General features: G+C 60.0%; 1 protein-coding gene across 1 annotated transcript; it reads left to right on the plus strand.

The window, feature by feature from the left end:
- Positions 1–1,898: 1,898 nt before the first annotated feature.
- ECHS1 (enoyl-CoA hydratase, short chain 1) lies at positions 1,899–8,591 on the plus strand. The gene is made up of 8 exons (XM_057736593.1): positions 1,899–2,059; positions 3,015–3,212; positions 3,652–3,779; positions 4,615–4,714; positions 5,720–5,824; positions 6,257–6,376; positions 7,435–7,502; positions 8,466–8,591. Exons 1-8 carry the CDS (start codon positions 1,972–1,974, stop codon positions 8,529–8,531), a joined length of 873 nt encoding a protein of 290 aa, XP_057592576.1. The 5' UTR covers positions 1,899–1,971; the 3' UTR covers positions 8,532–8,591.
- The last annotated feature ends 10,517 nt before the right edge of the window (positions 8,592–19,108 follow it).

Raw genomic sequence — 19,108 nt, forward strand, 5'->3', positions numbered from 1 at the left:
TACTACTTAATGGTTCCTATGGAACAGCAAGGGACTGGTCCCTTAAGGGGTATGCAGTCTCTAATCATTCACACCAAAAAAACTCCTCCTGCAATCCCTCTACAAGGTTGCGATGGCATGTATCTAAACATAATTATACCAACATTGCCACCCACTCGCCCTATCCCATCTTATGGCACAGGGCCAGATTGGTACCTCCCTGGCCTCAATGAGAGAATGGCAAAGCTCAAACAGAAATATGGAAACTTCCCCTAAGTTTAAAAACATCACAAATCTGGGATGGCCATTATACTCATAAAACTAATTATAATTTATCCCTTAATACTTCCACTCATTGGACATTTTACATTCAAGCATGTGTTCGAGATCCTTACATATTGATGGCTGGCACTATAATTATTAATGATACGGAGAAAACTTTGGCATGTATGAATTGTAAGTTACATACATGTTTAAACTCTACAATGTATAACCAAAACCACTCACATGTAATTTGAGGAGACGGGAATCTGGCTTCCTGTTAACCAAACCAGACCCTGGGAGGTATCCCCAGATGTGCATGCCCTGTTGTCACTATCAAACGCCATCTTAAAAAGATCTAAACGATTGATAAGGTTGCTAACAGCAGCCATTATGGGCATCATTGCTACAGCTACTACAGCTGCTGTCGCTGGAATGGCATCACACCAGACGATACAGACAACTACTTTTGTACAAGAATGGCATAAAAACACCAGTTCCGTGTGGGGGAGTCAAAGCCACACTGACGAGGAAATAAACAGTTGCCAGTGTAGAGTCAGAAAATGCTATACTGTTTCTGGGGATGAAGTGCAAAATTTAAAGTTGCAAACACATCTGAAATGCGACTGGAACGTGACCCTGTTCTGCGTAAGGCCACAGGAATATGATGCTGGTGACACATCTCGGGATAAAGTGAGGAGACATCTACTGGGGGATGAAGCAGATACCTTCACGCTGGACACACGACACTTACAAGCGAAAACAACTGGCACACAACATGCAACCCTACAACCTCCACCGCAAACTGCAACTTTACGAGGCATAGCCCAGGGATGAAGAGCGCTGAATGCTTTGGACTGGATGAAAAGCAGGGGTAGTGGTCTCCTAGGCACTCCGATAGTCTTCTGTTGCTTTTCAATTCTCTACGGTGTAGTCCTCAGATGCGCAAGAGAAGCCCTCGGAGAACTGGCGAAAGAAGTCGTAGCTGGATGGGCTTGTCTTCTCCTACAAGAGCAAAAGGGGGGCAACGTGGGAACACATTCAGGGCTCTTTCTGAAGCCTTGAGGATGTCACAGAAACGTGGCTAAAAGCAGCCGAAGTCCGCGGGCGAGCGCCGGGGCAGGAGGTCCCCCGTGCGCCGGGCCGAGCGCGGGCGCGGACCGGGGAGGCCGGTCGGCGGGTCGGAAGGCTGCCGGCGGCACCGACCCGCCGCGGCTGCCCTCGCGGGGGGAACGCGGGCCGCGGGCGCGGCTGGGGCGTGGGAGCCCTCCGCGGCCGCGCGTCCCGGAGGCCGGCGCCGGGGACGCCCCGCGGGCCGCGGACCCCGGGGGCCCCAGCGCGCTCTCGCGTCGGCTCGCGTCCCTGCACGCGGCGGCGCCGCCCTGCGCCCGCGCGGCCCAGCGGGTCCCAGCAGCTCTGTCCTCCGGGCTCCTTCCCGCGGCGCGAGCGGGGCACCAACCAGAACCCGGACCTGAGGCCCCACCCCGCGTCCCCGCCCCTCCCCCTGACCCCCGGCCCCGCCCCTGACCTTCGCTCCTTACCCTCCGGCCCTCCGGCCCGCCGCCCCGCCCACTTCCGCCGCCCGGGCTGATCTCGCGATACCCGGGCGGCCCCGCGACGCAGGCCCGGGGGCGGGGCGGGCGCTGACTGGCGCGACCGGGGGGCGGCTCCGGGGGGCGGGCGGCTCCGGGCGCCAGTCGTCCCGCCAGCGCCAGTCGTCCCGCCAGCGCCATGGCTGCCCTGCGCGCGCTGCCGCCCCGCGTCCGCGCCGCGCTGCGCCCCTGGCCCCGCGGGCCCTCGCCGCGCTGCTTCGCCTCGAGTGAGTGCGGGGCCGAGGGAGCGGGCCCGCGGCGGGGTGCCCGGCCCCAGCCCGGCCCCGCGGGGCACCGTCCCCGCTCCCGGCGCCCCCGCTGCCTGTGCCCTGTGCTGCCCGGCCTCCCGGCGGTCTCCGCCTGGGCGCTGCCGCTCCCCGGGCCCGGCCCCGCGATGCCGCCCGCGCCCCCGGACCCCGCAGGACCCCGTGGCCGCGTCTCTGGGGAAGGATGTCTGCGGCCTTTTCCTCCGCCTGTGTGTCCGCTTAACCTAGCTGCCAAGTCGCGGGCGTCTTGCCCGGGTTCTCTTTGACCCCCCGCTTCTGCGCCCTGGCCTGTCCCCGGCAGCCCTTCCTGGTCTTGCATGTGACGGGCACGCTGCCTTTACACGGTGGTTGCAGTCGCTCCCCGGCCAGCCCCCGGGGCGGGTGCCGTGATCCCTGACTCCCCGTTCAGGGAAGCCAGCGCTGTGGTTGACCCTCCTCTCCGGGTCACTGCGGGCCCCCAGGTCTGAGCGGGCTGCCCCTCCAGGCCCTGGCACGTGCCCTTTGCTGTGCGTGCCTCCCACCAGGCCGTCCACCCAGCAAGGCTGGGACTCTGCTCTGTTTGCAGCTTAATGCCCCTCACCTAGTTGGCGTTTGCTCAAAGAAGGCGTTTCCTCATGCCCTGTTTCTACAGGAGCCCAGGCCGCCTCTGGCGCACGTTCCGGGAAGCGCCAGCAGGGGCGTTAGGAGAAGGAAGGCTGTGTCCATTGGCTGGGCTTTTTAACTTAAGGAAGTGTTCCAGCTTCCATGAAAGCAGAGAGCACTGTTACAGCCACCCATGCAGCTGCAGGCTTCGTGATGCAGCCACCAGGGCCCGAGCAGGGACCTCAGGGCTTGTCGGGGTCACTCTGTCCCCTGGGTACACCCGCCCGGTTCGATGTCCCCGTGACTGGAAACCCCCTTTTCCCCTCTGCTGCAGGCACAGACTTTGAGTACATTGTCACAGCAAAGAAGGGGAAGAACAGCAATGTGGGGCTGGTCCAGCTGAACCGCCCCAAGGCACTCAACGCGCTCTGCAGTGGCCTGATCACGGAGCTCAACCAGGCGCTGCAGGCCTTCGAGGAGGACCCGGCCGTGGGGGCCATCGTCCTCACGGGCGGGGAGAAGGCGTTTGCAGGTGAGGTGGGCAGCGTGGTGGCAGGCCGCCCTGGTGTGTAATGGCGCCCGTGGCAGGAGGCAGGTAGTCTGACACCTCCGTGGATGCGTCAGGAAGGTGGTTCAGCTACGGAAAGTGGGCCAAACCCCAGGCTGTTTGGAGGGGCCGCTCGGATGTTTAGCCTCGAGTGAGCTCTGCCAGCAAAGGCAGCCTGTCCCGGGGCAGTCGGGTCTCGGGTGTGAGCGGCTAGTGCGTGACCCCCGCTCTGGTCTGTTTCCTGTCCACGTCCCTCTGCCGCCTCACCTCCGTCAGCTCACATCGCAGCATGTTGCACTCTCCCAGCTGTGTGTCCCCATGGCCGTTCCCTGCAGCCCTCAGGGCCTGCCCTCGGGCATACTCAGTAGCTGCCTGTTGGTGTGGGGTCTCTGTTCTGGTAACTGGGACCTCATTTCTGCCCCAGCTGGAGCCGACATCAAGGAAATGCAGAACCAAACATTCCAGGAGTGTTACTCCAGCAAGTTCTTGAGCAACTGGGACCAGCTCACTCGGGTCAAGAAGCCGGTCATAGCTGCTGTCAATGGCTACGCCGTGAGTGTCCACCCATGCCGCCTCTTTGCACTCAGACCCCCAGAGGAGTTCCACTGGTATGCATGCAGTAGAGCTGGCTTTTACCTGGGGAGGCCTGAGTCTTGCTCCCAGGCTCACAGGCCTTTTCTGCCCAGAGAGGCTGAAGAGCCAAGAACTGTGAAGGGAGGAGGCTTTCGGCATCTGCTCTGTTAGTGGGGGTTCAGCTGCTGGCCTCCGGATTTCTTTGTTGGTAAAGCCCCCCAGTCCTCAGTGTGGTCCCTGAGGCTGCCCAGGAGCGTTCCTCCCCCCGGCACGGTTAAGGGCACACATTGGCTCTCTGTGCAGTTTTGGTGGCTTTCCACCCTGCACTGCCCTGTAAACGAACCTCTTCCACGATGGTTGAAAGCTCCGCGTCCCCGTTAGGTGCATCAGAGCCTCCTGTAGGCGCCTGGATGGCTGGTTGTGGCCTGTAGAGAAGTGAGGAGGGTGTTTGAACTCATGATTCCTTAGCGAAGCTCCCTGGGGTAAGTGGGTCAGCGGGCAGAGTTTATTCAAACACAGCGGCCGTGGGGTCTCCCCCTCCTGGCTGTCTTTGAGCCCCCATGGCAGGATGGAGTGGCCACGACAGACGCTGTAGGACCCACAAAGCCACAAGCATTTGCTGTCTGGCCCTTTACAGAAGATTGGCCAGCATCAACTGTGTGGGTAATTTATGGGAACAGGTAACTGACTTTGCATCTCTGTATTAATCTTTGCTGTACCCTAGACTGTGTTTCATTTCAGTAGAAAACTTAAATGAGCAAGTACAGTGCTTTTTGACTGGGTTCCCCTGGTGGTACCTCGTGCTGTTTTGCAGCTTGGTGGTGGCTGTGAACTTGCTATGATGTGTGACATCATTTACGCTGGAGAGAAAGCCCAGTTTGGGCAGCCGGAGATCCTGATAGGAACCATCCCAGGTACAGACTGATGGGGGCCCTGCCACCGGCTCTTCACGTCATCGTCCAGTGTCTGCCTGCATCTTGGGGGCATCTGGGCTGTTCCAGTGTCAGAAGCACGTGAGGCTGTCGTGTGAGCCTGGGCGGCTGCTGCCTGTCTACACACTATGGTCACGTGGGCACAGCGGCCCTGACAGTGGCCTGGGGGCCTCGGAGCAGTGCTGGCTCCTCTGGGGTGGCCGGGTCCCGCGTGCGACACGAATAAGCAAGGCTGCCCACACAGTGGCTTCTCACCGCGGTGAGTCCCGCGCCCAAGCCACGTCCACGTGGGTCCTTGTTGGTCAGCAGCTCAGAGAGGAGAACATGCTGACCACGGGCCAGCACCTTCCGGTGGCCAGAGCGAGTCCCGTGGCTCACCCAGGTTCAGAGCAGGGAATCAGATCCCCCATGGGGAGGGCAGTGGGAGCAGTGGGCCAGCAGTGACACCAACGGTGCGTTGATTGAGTGTCTGAGTCGGCTGGACTGTGGGTGCCCCCCTCAGGTGGCCCCTCGGCTGGCTCTGGCAGCCCTGGGGTTCACCGTGGGCAGATGACAGGGCAGACTCCAGCTGAGTGAGCAGGAGGGGGAGCGGGGCCCATAGAGGCAGAGCCCGGGAGACAGGAGACCTCATCACACACCTGCAGCCCAGCAAGCCGTGATCGGAGGCCGCCCCCCTGCTGCCCTCCAGGTTGGGTTGGTTCAGGGTCTGGGGCCCTGGGCTGCGAGCTCTGTGTGTCTGTCTGGAGTCTGGTTCCCACACGAGCGGTGCTGGTGCAGGAGATCCCGGGCACCAGGCGGGGCTGAGTGTGGAAGGAGCCTCCCTGCAGTGCTCAGGTCTCCCCCAGCTTCCCCACCTGCTGGACACCTTGGTTCTGCCCACGCACCCCACCCAAGGGGCCCATCTCCAACCCCAGGGCACTTACCAGCAGCACGTCTGTGCATCCTGGCAGCAGAGCCCGCCGTGCCCAGCAGCCCTCTGCCCTGCAGGTGCGGGGGGCACCCAGAGACTGACCCGTGCCGTCGGGAAGTCACTGGCCATGGAGCTGGTCCTCACTGGTGACCGGATCTCTGCCCAGGACGCCAAGCAAGCAGGTACGGGCCAGGGCCACCCCGTGGAGCTGCCCCCTTGGGAAGCTGGGGGTGGGGGGTGGGTGCTGCGTCCAGGGGTTCCCATGGGTGACCAGCACGGAGCTTTCCCGTGTCCGGGGAGCCCAGCGGGCTCACTGCCATTGTTTTTTCATTTGAAATACCATGTGTACAAAGGGGTGACTGACACGCCTGCAGGTTAAAGAGTAACAGTGAAAGCATCCCGCTTCCCAGAGCCAGCATGAGCAGCGGGGGTCCGGGAGACCCCGGCGTGCACACCCTCCCCCGGCCCCTCAGTGACCACGGCAGCCCCGCCGGGGGACTCTGTGGACCCGCTCCTGTGTCTCTGCCGCCCTGTCAGCACCCAGAGAGCTGCGCGGTGGCTTGAAGAACGAGAACCAGCTCTTGCCACGTGTTGTTTACCTTTTTGTGTCTTAGGTCTCGTAAGCAAAATTTTTCCTGTTGAGACACTGGTAGAAGAAGCCATCCAGTGTGCAGAAAAAATTGCCAGCAACTCTAAAATTGTAACAGCGTTCGCCAAAGAATCCGTGAACGCAGGTAGGGAGGAGAGTGGAAAAGGCCGCCCAGGGTGGTGGTGAGGCTTGACGATGCGGGGTTTGAATTTCACGCCTTAACCCGTCTGGACAAAAGTTGTCAGGGTTCTCGGTATTTTGATTTTGGCTCTTCGTAGAGTCCTAGTTTCTCATTGCTCACTCACAAGTTCTGTTTAAATGGTCTGAGCTCCTCTTGGAGGCAGGACCCAAGATCAAGGCTAGCCTGGAAGACAGGCAGCAGGGGAAGCCCGGGAAGGGTCTCCTGGGGAGCCTGGGAGGAAGAGGCTCCGCCCGCCCGGCCAGCGGGGGTGAGGGACGGAGGGCGGGCTCCCGGCTGCCGGGCAGCAGCTCTGGACTCGGCGTCCTCTACGCGGGCGGAGCAGCTCTGACTGCCCCTCCTCAGAATCGCTTGAGTGTGAATGTGGGGATTTGTCCTCAGCCTTGGAGTGAGGCTGTCCCTTTGCTCCGTGTCACCCGTCAAGAGGACGGTGAGCCGGGACAGCCGTGTGTGCCCGTGGGGCGCCGCTCTGCCCCGTCTCTGCTCACCGGCCTCCTGGGCCACAGGCCTCAGCCGCAGCGTCCACGCAGGCACGAGTGTGTGGGCCGTGCGGTGCGGGAGGGGAGGCACCTGTCACCACTGGGCGCTGGCCACGGGTGCCCGGCTGCAGGTGTCCCCAAGGAAGCGCTTCCGCGAGCCTCGCGCCTCCATCACCGCCACTGCACACGCCCTGTTCTGCACAGAGTCATGTTTTCTGGGTTTCATCCTTAATTATTGGTCGTGCTTTCTGAATCCGCTGTGGGCTTCCTCAGCCGTCCCACGACTGGGCAGAGTTTGCTGTCCCACCTTCCATCCTGGTCCCCGCGCAGGACGGGGGAGGCCGGGCGCAGTTTTCTCTGGGCCTCTCGGCTGGTGTGGCTTGTTTGAGAAGGGAGGCTGTGCCTTAAATCTCGGTGAAATCAAAGTCCACGTCAGTCCCCAAGGGTGTTTCCTGCCTCCACAAAAAAGTTCTGCGTTCACACATCTGGCATCTCAGCTCCTAACTTCAAGGTTTTCTTTTTCAGCTTTTGAAATGACATTAACAGAGGGTCTTAAGTTGGAGAAGAAACTCTTCTATTCAACTTTTGCTACTGTAAGTAAGCCTCATTCAAGTGGAGGAATCACACGGTCTAGCCATGGAAGTTCCTGGAATGTCCTTGTAGATTTTATCACTAAATACCACTTCTCTTTGGTCAGAACTCTTAGCTTCCCCTGCAGCTAGGTCAGATGTGTTCAAAGTGCACATTGATTCTCGCACATGAGTACAGTGTATAGCCGTTCAGAAGTACAGAAACTTTCACAGGGTTATTCCTATTACGAAAGACCTTACAAATTGCACCCTTAAACAGCAGCTCCTCTATTTAAAATGCAATCCATTTACCCATAATTTTTCTAGATCATTCCAGTTACTTGGAATGGGGCTGGAATGTGTTATAATACTGTAATCTGAAGCCTTGGAGCATTATTTTCTAGGATACCTGCCTATAACTCAAAGGAAATTGTTTTTTTAATAGTCATTAAACTTCATCTCATTATCAGAAAGTCATATCTAGGTGTTTTATAAAAGAAAGATTAAAAATGGCTTTGGCTGTTGAGGAAGTGCAGGGCCGTGTGTGCACGTGTGTGAGTTCACAAGTGTGTGTGCATGCGTGCACACAGGAAGGCCTGCGGAGATAGAGCTCGGGTTCTCCTGTCCTGTTTCTGGACCCTCGGGACACCACCTGACACGGTTCACAACTATGTCCAGGTCACAATTTGCTGGAGGACCCGCACACATCTGACGTTTTCTGTAGAGGAGCGTTTATTCGACGCGTAGCTTAGTGGTTCCTGAATGGCCATCCCCAGTGCGGGCCAGGGGTGTTTAATGTAAAAATACCCATTCCCAGGCCAGCCCTGGGAATTGGGGTTGTTCGCAGTGTTTGAGGTGGTCCCACCTCAGAACCCAGGGAGTGTGGACGACCGAGGGCAGGGAGGAGCCCCGACAGACGCAGGGCCTCGCCCTTGGATTCAGTGGCAAAGCAACCGTCCACCTCTGCCTTTCTCCTTCTCCCACCAGGAAGACCAGAAGGAAGGGATGGCCGCATTCGTGGAGAAGAGAAAGGCCAACTTCAAAGACCAGTGAGAACTGGCTGCCTCTGCCTCAGCACCGCTGTCAGCTTCAGAAGCAAATAAATCCTTCTCTGGCAAACACAGTGTCGGGGCTTCCCTGCTGGTGCAGGGCTTAGGAATCCGCCTGCCAGTGCAGGGGACACGGGTTTGAGCCCTGGTCTGGGGAGATCCCACATGTCGCGGAGCAATTAAGAAAGTGAAATAGAGGTCCCCAGGGCCGGGGGTGGGGTGGGGGTTAGTGTTGAACTAACTGTGAGCCACAACTACGGAGCCTGTGCCCTAGAGCCCACGAGCCACAGCTACTGAAGCCCGCGTGCCTAGAGCCCATGCTCCACAAGAGAAGCCACCGCAATGAGAAGCCCGCGCACCGCAACGAAGCGTAGCCCCCGCTCGCCACAATTAGAGAAAGCCTGTGTGCAGCAACAAAGACCCAATGCAGCCAATAAATATATAAATAAATTTAAAAACAAACAAAAAACACAGGGTCCATGACACACAGCTTCTCGCCAGCTGTGAGGGGCTGTGTGGGCTCTCGTCCCTCCGGGTGGCAGGCGGCCTTCTCCCAGCAGTCATGAGGAACCCCAGCTTGGTCGCCCTGTGGTTTGCAGCCAGGGGACGTGGCCACTCAGAGGGACGGCCTCGCTGCTGGGCCTTGACAATGACAAACTTCTGATCACATTACGCCTTTCTTTTAGTTATCGCTAGACTTGAATGTTCCATCACTTTTTAAAAACTTCTGTTGGTCATTCTAAGTAACAACGTTCAAACAGAACAAGGTCCTTAAAGGAAGGCACCCCTGTCCTACTCCGAGGGTAACCATTGCTCACAGGTTTGTGGCCTTCGAGAAGTTTTTCTGTGCCCACACGCACGCACACCTTTCTGCAAGGTGCAATGATCACCTGTGCTTCTGTCACACAAATGCACCCTATTCTTCTGTTTGACTAGCATTGTTTTTCATTGTGGTAAAATACGTACAACAAAAACCTTGTCGTTTTACCCATTTTTAAATGTACATTTTAGCAGCAATCAGTGTATTCAGTGTTCCTCCTCCGTCTCCAGACTGTCTCATCACCCAGACAGAAGCTCTACCCCTTGGACACTAAGCCCGGCCCCCAGCCCTGGGGACCCCTGTTCCACTTTCTCTCTGTCACTGGGTTTCCTATAAAATTTCCAAGGTCCGCCCAGTTTGTAGCAGTAACAGTTTCATTTCTTTTCGTGGCTGAATACTATCCCACTAGCGTTCTTTCCAGTGGCCCTGAGGTGTTTCATGACATGCATGCGTTGTGATCCACTTACGCGCGTGGCGTCGCGTGCTTAGACCGTGTCCAGGTGCTCGTTTCAGAGCCGTTGTGATGGCGGTGCAGTGGATGTTCTCTGCACGCGTCCTTGCCCTGCAGTGCGCGTCTGGAAGGGAAGGGCTGGGCTGCACCGTGGGGCAGGGCTGCCGGGGCCGAGGCTCCTGGCTAGTGTGAGGGCTGCTTCTGCTGGAATCCCTGGGTGTCCGTCCCAGACCTGGCACGGAATGGCGCCCTTTGCTGCAGGAGGACAGAGGGTCTGCGCAGCAGGGTTCCTCTGGCAGCCTCAGACCCAGGAGGGCTGGCTGCATCCCCCGGGTCCCCGTGCAGTGTCGAGCACCGCACAGAACCCTGGGTCCGAGCACCGGGAGCCACCTCTGTCCCAACCAGACGTCTGCTGTGTGATCCTCAGGCCACAGCCCAGATCAGAGTCCTAAACCTTCCATTTCACACCAGACTCTCGCGCAGGTGTCCTGGATGAGAGCTGTACGGGTCCCAGGGCGTGGGACGAAGGTCCGTGTCCTCCTGCTGCCCGGGAAGGCTGCACGGGTGACGGGGGCAGTCGCTGCCCCGGGTCGGGGCCCCCAGCCTCAGAACGTCCTCAGACCCTCCAAGGTAAGGCAAGGACACCTGCAGCTCTGTGAGCGGATGCCGACACCGTGAGGCCCCTGCTGGCCCTCGTGTGGTGCCCACAGCGAAGCAGCTGCAGGTGAACAGATGGGCCGGGTGAGGGGTGAGCCCTGCTGACTTCATCCTGCCCCCCCGCCCCCACCCCACCTGTCTTGCTCTGCAGAGAGAGACCACCTGCCGGGCGCAGCGGGTGCTGCTGAGAACCCAGGGCCGAGCTCTGCCTACGCCAGGGCTCCGCGGTGAGGCGTGCACCCGCCCGTCCCGGGAGCCACCGCCCAGCAAAGACCTGAGCCCCTGGAACAGGTGTTTCCTCCAGCTTGTCCTGCAGCCAGACGTGGGCAGGTAGCCTGTTGACCAGCCCATCCAGTGGAGGTCATTTCCGCCTGCGGAACTGTCGTCATGGCCTTGGCTGGGCCATGTAGGGGTGGGCCCGGGGTATGTACCCTCCCCCCACCCAGGACCTGAGCTGAACACCCAAGAGAAACCCACCTGCACCTGAGGAAGAGCTGAGATGGCCGGTGGAGCTCTGGCCACCCGGCACCTTCAATGACTCACCCTTGTGCTCTGGTCATATTTGCACAGCTGGGGGCAGGGGCCCAACAAGAATTGCTTTGCTGATGGTCTGCCTGGGGGATTAGCTCTGCAGTCTCCGCCCAGGCCCTGTCATTCTGCTGTGTGTGTTGTGGTCAGGAGTTTGAGAAGGAGGCAGTGGTTCTATTACGTGACAAGACCCTCCCCTGACACAAGACACTGAGTTCTAATGAAGTTGCCCTTGAACGGAGGCAAGGAAGTAGGTACAAGGGGACCATGAGATCAGGCTCTCCCCTGGGGTCAGGAAGGCTGGGCCCTGTTTGGGGGGTCTTCATGGCAATGGAGGTGGCAACCCCCTTTATTACAGCTGTGTTATCAGGGTTTGCACTAGTGACACAGCATCTAGAATGAACAAGCAGACGTATCTGCAGGAGGAAACCTTAAAGTTGAGAAAGTCCGTGCATTAGTTTAATTTTTCACACGCATTGGGTGGTGGCCTTCATAATCGATTGTGAGCGATGGAGCCCCGCGTGCCCGGAGGGCCAGTTGTGAGGGGCCTGTCTGAGCCTCGCGGGTACCCTTGTCTTAGTGGCTCAGCCAGAAGCTGAGAAAGGGCTCGACGTGGAACCCACATGTGACCCCACATGCGTCTCAAAGGTCTGCACCCACAGGGTCATTTGGGTCTCAAAACATGGTAGGGACGGGGCCCCACCCCAAGGCCCAAGGAACAGGACCTTCTCTTCAGGCTGCGTGCTGGCCCCAGGCTTGGGGGCGACTGGGGGCCGTCCACGTGTGACCGTGTGCTTTGCGGTGGGTGACGGGGTCACAGACAAACCCCAGCGGGACTGCGGGGACCACAGTCCCCAGAGAGCCCTCCAGTCCCTCTTGAGTTAATTGACCTCTGGCCCCATATTGTTTTGGGGTTTTGATTTGTTTTTGAAGCTAAGAACTTTCCTTCTCATCTATCCATATAAAATTGGCTTTTCTCTCCTATATTCCTACTAAAAAGATAAGCTTCAGTGAATGTTAACTTCAAGTCTCTCCACTCAGGTTTTGGAGTAGAAACTGCTCAAGCTGGGTGGAGTCAGCCGCTGTGGGTGGCCTGAGTGCAAGCCCTGCTGACCATCTCCCTGGGCAGCTTCCTCAGACAGCGAGACTCCCCAGGGCTGGGCAGTGGACGTGGGGTGTCTGTTGACTTCAGGTTCTCTGCTGTGTTTCATTGCAGAACTTCCCCAGGAGCCCCCAGGCCTCCAGATGCATCACCGCAGGGCTGAGGGTCCGTTTGGGAATGAGGTGGGAGGGGGCAGACTCCAAGGGGAGAGAGCCTGTCTGGGCTCTCGTTTGGGCAGTTTCCTATGGGGCAGGCAGCAGGAAGTACTCGGGCGGCTGGCAGGCGAGCTGGGCAGCCCTGAAAGGAGGGCCCGAGCGTAGACGGCTGAGAGCCAGCTGGCCTGAGTTAGAGCCCACCTGCAGGCTGGGCAGTGAGCCTAGGTGCTGGGTTCTTAAGCAGGGGTATGACTTGGCTGGTGCAGGCATGGACATCTGCCCTGGGTCTGCCCTCCAGCCTGCATGCCTGGCGAGGGGGGGGGGAGTGGGGGGGCATAAAGGAGAGAGCAGGCACGGAGTTGAAGGTCAAAGGAAGTGTCAGCAGGGCTTTTGGTGACATCTCAGCAGGGCACAGGAGCTACCTGCATTCGTCAGCTACTGCTGCATAACAAATTATCCCTAAACTCAGTGACTTAAAGCAGCAATCATCAGTTCTCCTTCCTCAGTTTGTATGGCTCAGGAATCCAGACAGGCCACCATGGGTCAGCTTGTCTCTGCTCCACGAGGTCTGGGGCCTGAGCTGGAGCCCCAGCTGACTGATCACTCACTGGCCTGGTGGTTGATGCAGCATCACTGGGCCAAGCAGGGGTTGTGGGCCGAATGCCCACAGGAGGGCTCACCACGTTCCCTGGGCTTCCTGTATTCCCGGCGTCAGAAGTTCACAAAAAAAAAAAAAAAACAAGAAAAACCAACAAATTACTTAGGTAGAAATTAGTAAAAGTGTATTGTGCACACACCAAAAAGACAGTCTGCAAACCAGGAGCACTCAGACCAAAACAAGGAATGAGGCTCAGAGGATGTTGTTATAAAGCAGCACATATGGTGTGAGGCAGTGATTCTGTATAGTGATTGGTTACAAGATGAGAATTTTCTTAAATGGAAGAGAGTTGGCTAGCGATTTCTTCATACAAATTGGGGGAACTACTTAAGTTTTGCTTATGATTTTTGGAGGGAGAAGCAAGAACTGTCCCAGGTCAAGCTGACCTTTCTTGTCCTGCAAAATAAGCTAAATTAAGTTGTGCTTGTCTGACTAAGTTGTGTTGTCTCCTCGAGGGTTTTTTCTCGGATGCATTTTATTTCAACACCAGGGCAAGCGTTCTGAAGAGAGAATCAGAACTTCTCTCTGGGGGCCCCCAGAAGCCAGGCAGCAGCATGTCCAGCATGTTCTATTGGAAGCAGTCGCAAAGGTCCACCTGGTTCAAGGAAGGGGGCAGCCCCCCCCACACCCCCACAGGAGGCGTGTCACTTGCTGCAGCGAGCTGCCGTCTTGGGAAAACAACCCCTGCCGAGTGAAATAAACGCATGACCTAGAAGTTGAGAATTATGCTTTCCTTGGCAGACTTGCTGAGGACTTCGGCCGGGGATATACAGATAGCTCTGAGGGACTGTTCAGAAGAGGTAAGGGATGTAAGCAGATAAGGCAGGGGGTCCCCACGGAAAGAGAACGAGGAGTGGCTTTCTTGCCATAAGAGAACCCATTTTGGCCTAAGCCATTTTGTGATCCAAGCCCGGCCACGTGTCTGACCTAGAGCAAGTTCCAGTAATCAGTGATCTTAAAGGAACAAAGGAACGCAGGGACAGAGATAAGGCAGTGATAAAACTGAGTCCTGGGCTTCCTAGGTGGCGCAGTGGTTAAGAGTCCGCCTGCCAATGCAGAGGTCACAGATTTGATCCTAGCTCCAGGAAGATCCCACATGCCGCGGAGCAACTAAGCCCATGTGCCAAAAAAAAAATTTAAAAAAAAAAGTATGCAAAAAAACTTAGTCCTGGCTCCTCCTCAAGGGGTGAACACAGTCATACACCTTGAGTTCTGCAGGAGCTCAGGCCCCCACCCAGGTGGAGGGTGGATGCTGATGTTGACCCTCCCCAGTTCGATCAAGACTTGGACGTGACCTTGGCCCCAGTTCTATGCTGAACTCTCCTCTGCTCAAGCCCCGTCATGAACATGCATGTGTCTTTAGCACCAGCATTGCTGATGGGGAGACACTGCTTTGGGAAAGGTCTCGGGTGTTCTCCTCGCTTGCTGCGAGCGATAAATCCTTCCTTCTCCCCATCTTTGCTGCCTTGGTTGTGTCTTTTGGGGTGGATGCCCATCGCGAGGTGAACCCAGTTTTGGGGTAACAGGAGGAGCCAGTGTATATAGGAATTTTTGCAAACAAAAAACTAGGTAGTCGGAACATCAAAAGATTACTGCTAATTAAAGAAAACCAAACATCTCAAATTAATGAATGTAGTGCTTTTCTGTGTATGGGAAGATGCAAGATGTATGGGCTCCTTGAAATCGTTCCTTTGATGTGCACCTCAGCTAGCAAGGGTCAGGATCCAGTTTTTCACCCCTGTGAATTCCCCTCAGGGAGCAACTCAGGGCGGGTGCAGCGCCTGAAGTCTTGATGACCTCAAAGTCCTTCGTTTACTGAAAGGGCAGGGGACGTCCTTTGTCCACCGCAGCCTCTTTGGGGTGATGGGCATTTTCCCCAGCAGGAGGTCTAGGAGGTGGTGGCTCCCAGCTCTGAAGGGGTTATCCCAGGACCAGGCATCCCAGATTCCAAAACTCCAGGGGCAAAAGGTCAAGGGGGAGCGGACTGGCCAGCTGAAGGTGGTCTCTCCCCGCAGAATCGAGACACCTAGTGTTGGGGAGTGGGGTGGGGGCGGGAAGCTCCGTCCCTGTGGAGCGCAGGCCGCCTGGGCGCCCGCGGGGCGTCAGAGCACTGCTGTCCGGGGCAGGCGTGCTGCACCCTAGCTGGGCACCCGCGGGGTCTCAGGCTGACGCCGGGGTACAGGGTAGGGGTGCTCGCAGCACACCCGCTTGGCCCAGGGGTCGCATCCATCTGCCCTCGGGGTCCTTCCGGTGTGAACGCGGTTGGGTGAAGGGCTACGTCCGCCCTGTGCCGCCACCCAGCCCTCTCCACCCCCGGGCAGCACAGACCCTGCGGGCTGGAACGGGTGGGAGGCTGGAGAGGAGGCCTTCCCGCCCGGGGGGCGCTGGGGGGCTGCGACACCCACACACGTGGACGCCGGGCTCCCGGACCCGGCGGGGGTCGCCAGGCCTCTAAGGGCGGGGCCTGCGGGGCTGGGCTGGGCCGACCCCGCCCGGGCGCCGCCCACGCGACCCCAAGTCCTCAGCGCCCCGCCCCTCCCCGGGCTCCGCCACGCGCGGCCCCGCCCTCCAGGCCCCGCCCCGTGGCCGCCCCGCCCCCGGGCCCAGCCCGCCACCCCGGTGGTGCCGAAGGGCGTCCCCGCGCCGCTGTCCCCCGAGCTGCCTGCGCCCGGGCGCGGGTGGGGCACGGAGACGAGATCGCCGAGCGCGGTGGGGGCCGAGCCTGGGGCAGACCCACCCCCGGGGGCGAGCGTCGCGCGGGGCCGGGGCCGGGCGGGTCCGCTCCCTCTCCCAGCGCGGGCGTCCGGGGCCCGCCCTCCAGCCCTCCGCGCACGGCCCCGCGCCTGGGCGGCCCCCCCAGCGTCTGCGGCGGCGCCTCTTCCCCCGCGGCGGTGGGCCCGGAGCGGGCCGCGCTCTGGGGACGCCTGCACTCCCTCCCACGCCCGGGGCCGCCGCCCCTCCCCTCTCTCGGACAGGGCGGGGCGGGGGTGCCGGGGGGCGTGCCCCGGGCCTGCACCGCCCCACGAGGTGGGAGGGGGGAGAGGGCGGGGAGGGGGGAGGGGGGCGCTGGGCGGCGCGCACCCCCCGCGGACTTCTGACCGTGCTGGCCGTTCAGATCCTGCAGACCTGAGCTTCCGCGCCGCCTCCGTCTGCAGGGTGGCCCGGAGGGCATCCGCGCCGGCGGTGAGCCGCGCCTTCTGCGGGCAGGGTGGGGAGCGTGGGCTACCCGGGTGCGGCAGCTCCGCTCCTACCCACGCCCGTGCCTCGAGCGCTCAGCAGGGGCCCGGGAAATCTCAGTGCCAGGACCGTCAAGACTCTCCCCGCGGCCCGCGGCCCCCAGGAGTGAGCCTGGGCCTGCCGCCCCGTCTCGCACACCGCTTGGGGGCGTGTCTTGCAGATGGGGAGACCAAAGCCTGGCACCTTCCTGGCTGGCGGAGCGGCCGACCCTGGCCCAGGTCAGGTGGTCAGCCTTCACGCTGCGATAGAATCCCGGCCCTGGTGACCGGGCCCCAGAGGCTCCAGGTGTCTGCACACTCCGCCTCTTCAGACCCTCTCATCCTCTGGGGCCAGTGGCGGGTGAGGCTCCGGGAGGCCTGCAGCCAGGCCCAGCAGGTGACAGTAGGAGAAGGGTTGGCAGCCCTGAGGGTGGCAGGGGCGAGGGCTCGGGCTGTGCCTGGATGCCCCCCACCCCCAGCAACGTTGTGGGGCAGGAACACGACCCTCTCTGCAGAGTTCAGGCCACGGAAAGGACAGAGATGTGAAATGTGGAGTAAACAAGCCCCTGAACGGGGTGCTCCCAGCCAGGTGACCCGAGGTGCCCTCCTCCCCGAGGAGGGTGGGGCAGGGTGGGCCACGGAGAGGCCAAAGGCTGGAAGGAGGGTGTAAGAAATCGTGGTGCAGCCCCGGTGTGTGACACACACACACGCTGGCAAGCGAGCAGTGAGCATTCAGCATCCAACATGCAGAAAAGCATAAACGAGGGGAAAAAGGCAAAAGAAAGTGCACTCGACAGGAGCAGGGTTTCCTTTACGTGGTAAGCGTACAGCTGGTTTTTTCTTTTCACGGGCTTCTGTGTTTCTCGGTTTTTACGATGAGCACGCATCAGTAAAGATCAGGAACCATTCAGGAGAGCAGGGGGCCTTGGAGCCAAGTGGGGCGGGTCTGGGGGCGGCCTGCCGCAAGAGGAGCCTCTTTCCAGACCCCACCGTCCTTGTCACAGGGGGTGATCTCCAGGGCCTTCTGGGGTCAAGGAGGTAGCCTGGGTGCCCCTCCTGCTGGACGAGTGTTGGGGTCACCAACAACAGCCTGTGGGGTAGAGTGACGGGTGTGGGCTGGGCCGGGGCAGGGAGACACCAACCTGACCTCCGCAAGTGTCACCAGCAGGCGGCCAGTGGCGGGTGGGGGAGGGCCGGCGTCTGACGCCAGCACTCTGCCCTCAGGCCTGGGCATCCGTCAGCTCCTAGAGGCGCTCTGCAGCTGCTGCCACTGGACACCTACGTGGTGAGCCCGGTAAGGCTGCTCCAGGCCTCAGCTGACCCTCTGTCAGAACTCAGAGGGGCCAGTTGCCTCAGGTAGGGGGGAGAACACGTGTCCTCCAAGACCCCTGAGCCTGATCAGAGGAGCTCTGAACTGTCACCCAAAAAGGGGTCCTGGAGGCACCCAGGGCGGGGATGGGTGGGCCACAGAGTGGACCCCCTCGTCACCAGGCTGCCATCATGGGCCTGGTGCTCAGAGACAGGGAGAGGAGCCTGCAGACCCCAGTGTGGACGAGCTACCAGTCCATCCTCTCCAGGGCCGGCTGTGTGTTGAGCCTGAGGTCCCCAACAGGAAAGGGGCCGGGGACCCTCTATGCCTCCTTGGAGGCCCGAGAGACGTGAAAGACAGGCCCCCCGAACCTGGCACCAAGGTTGTGCGAGCTCCTGCCCTGGGGTATGGCCGCCCCCTGCCCTGGCCTCCCCCCCCTCCCTTCCAGGACCCTGACCTGTCTCTGCCTGGGGGTCCTCACCCACCCCAGCCTGTCTGAGTGGAGCCAGGGGAAAGCGGGGTACCCCCGGCCCCAGAGTGTGGTCAGACGCCTGGCTGGATGCTGCCTGTCACCCCCCACCCTTCAAGGGGCGGAGCCTGTCCTCCCAGGACCACCCCCCGGCAGGTCTCAGGCAGGACCTTCCTGAGGAGAGGACCCAGGGCCCCTGTCCCCCACCCCCACCCCCAGAGCAGCTCAGACGATTCAAGGGCCGCGGGCAGGTGGCCACCACAGCCCCGTGTGCCCCTGTCTGCCCAGCCCTCGCAGGTTGGAAGCCTAGTGTCCTTGGGACCCCAGCCTGGAGAACCTGCGGATGCCCGGCTGGGTCTGGGGCCCTCAGCGGGCCTGCTTTGCCTCCCAGAGCTCCCTGGCGATGATGCAGAGGTCTGAATTTTACGAGCAGCCGAAAAGGCTTTTGCTGTTGTGGCCACTGGGTGAGTTCTGGCTAGACCCGCTGGGTCCACTGGGTCCTGCGGGGTCTGGCCGGGTCCGGCTGCATCTGGGCCAAGCGTGGGGCCCTGCCCCTCCCCACTCCAGAGGTCTCCCCACCCTCCGCTCAGCCCCTGCCCCAGCGGAGACTAGACGTCCCACAGGGAATGGGAGAGCTGGGATGTGCTGAAAGTGCACGGGTGGGTGGTAGAGCAGGGCTCTGGGCGCCCTGGTCCTCTCCATCCCAGCTCAACATCAGGCTGCTTCTTGTGCAGGGAGACAGCCCTCTACGGAAACCCCCAAGGAGGGGGTGCTGGCCCCTGATGACCTGTTCCAAGCCTGTTGAAGACCACCTGCTCAGAGAGGACCCTGGACCCCTGAGCCCAACACCACCACCAGCAGGCACGTCCAGTGGCCAGATGAACTGGCCTGGCCCTACTCAGCAGCGCTCAAAGCTCACCCAGCCAGGGGCTCCAGGGGGCCGGCAGGTCCTGGGTTGGCCCTGCTGGCCAGGGCCGGGATTATCCCAATTTATGAAAATGATGGAAAAGTGCAGTGACTTGCCAACGTTCAGTCCACAGGTTTAAACAGTAGCGCCATCCTCACTCACAAAGGCCTGTTTGGTGCTGGGTGCGAGGGAGGCTGTCGGCTCCCCAGAGAGCAGACCCCCACCCACTCGCAGTGAATCCTCGGGTGGGAAGTAAGGCCTCCTCCTCCCAATAGGTTTGGATCACCTGACTGGGCAAGTCCTTGGGTTT

The sequence above is a fragment of the Hippopotamus amphibius genome, chromosome 5 (genome assembly GCF_030028045.1).
Source record: "Hippopotamus amphibius kiboko isolate mHipAmp2 chromosome 5, mHipAmp2.hap2, whole genome shotgun sequence".
NCBI lineage: Eukaryota > Metazoa > Chordata > Mammalia > Artiodactyla > Hippopotamidae > Hippopotamus > Hippopotamus amphibius.

Excerpts from the sequence above, each read along its gene's own strand:
- ECHS1 (XM_057736593.1), top strand. The coding sequence starts at position 1,972 with ATGGCTGCCCTGCGCGCGCTGCCGCCCCGCGTCCGCGCCGCGCTGCGC. Across the intron at positions 4,715-5,719 it reads CCTGATAGGAACCATCCCAG|GTGCGGGGGGCACCCAGAGA; the intron begins GTACAGACTGAT and ends TCTGCCCTGCAG. Across the intron at positions 6,377-7,434 it reads CAAAGAATCCGTGAACGCAG|CTTTTGAAATGACATTAACA; the intron begins GTAGGGAGGAGA and ends TTTCTTTTTCAG.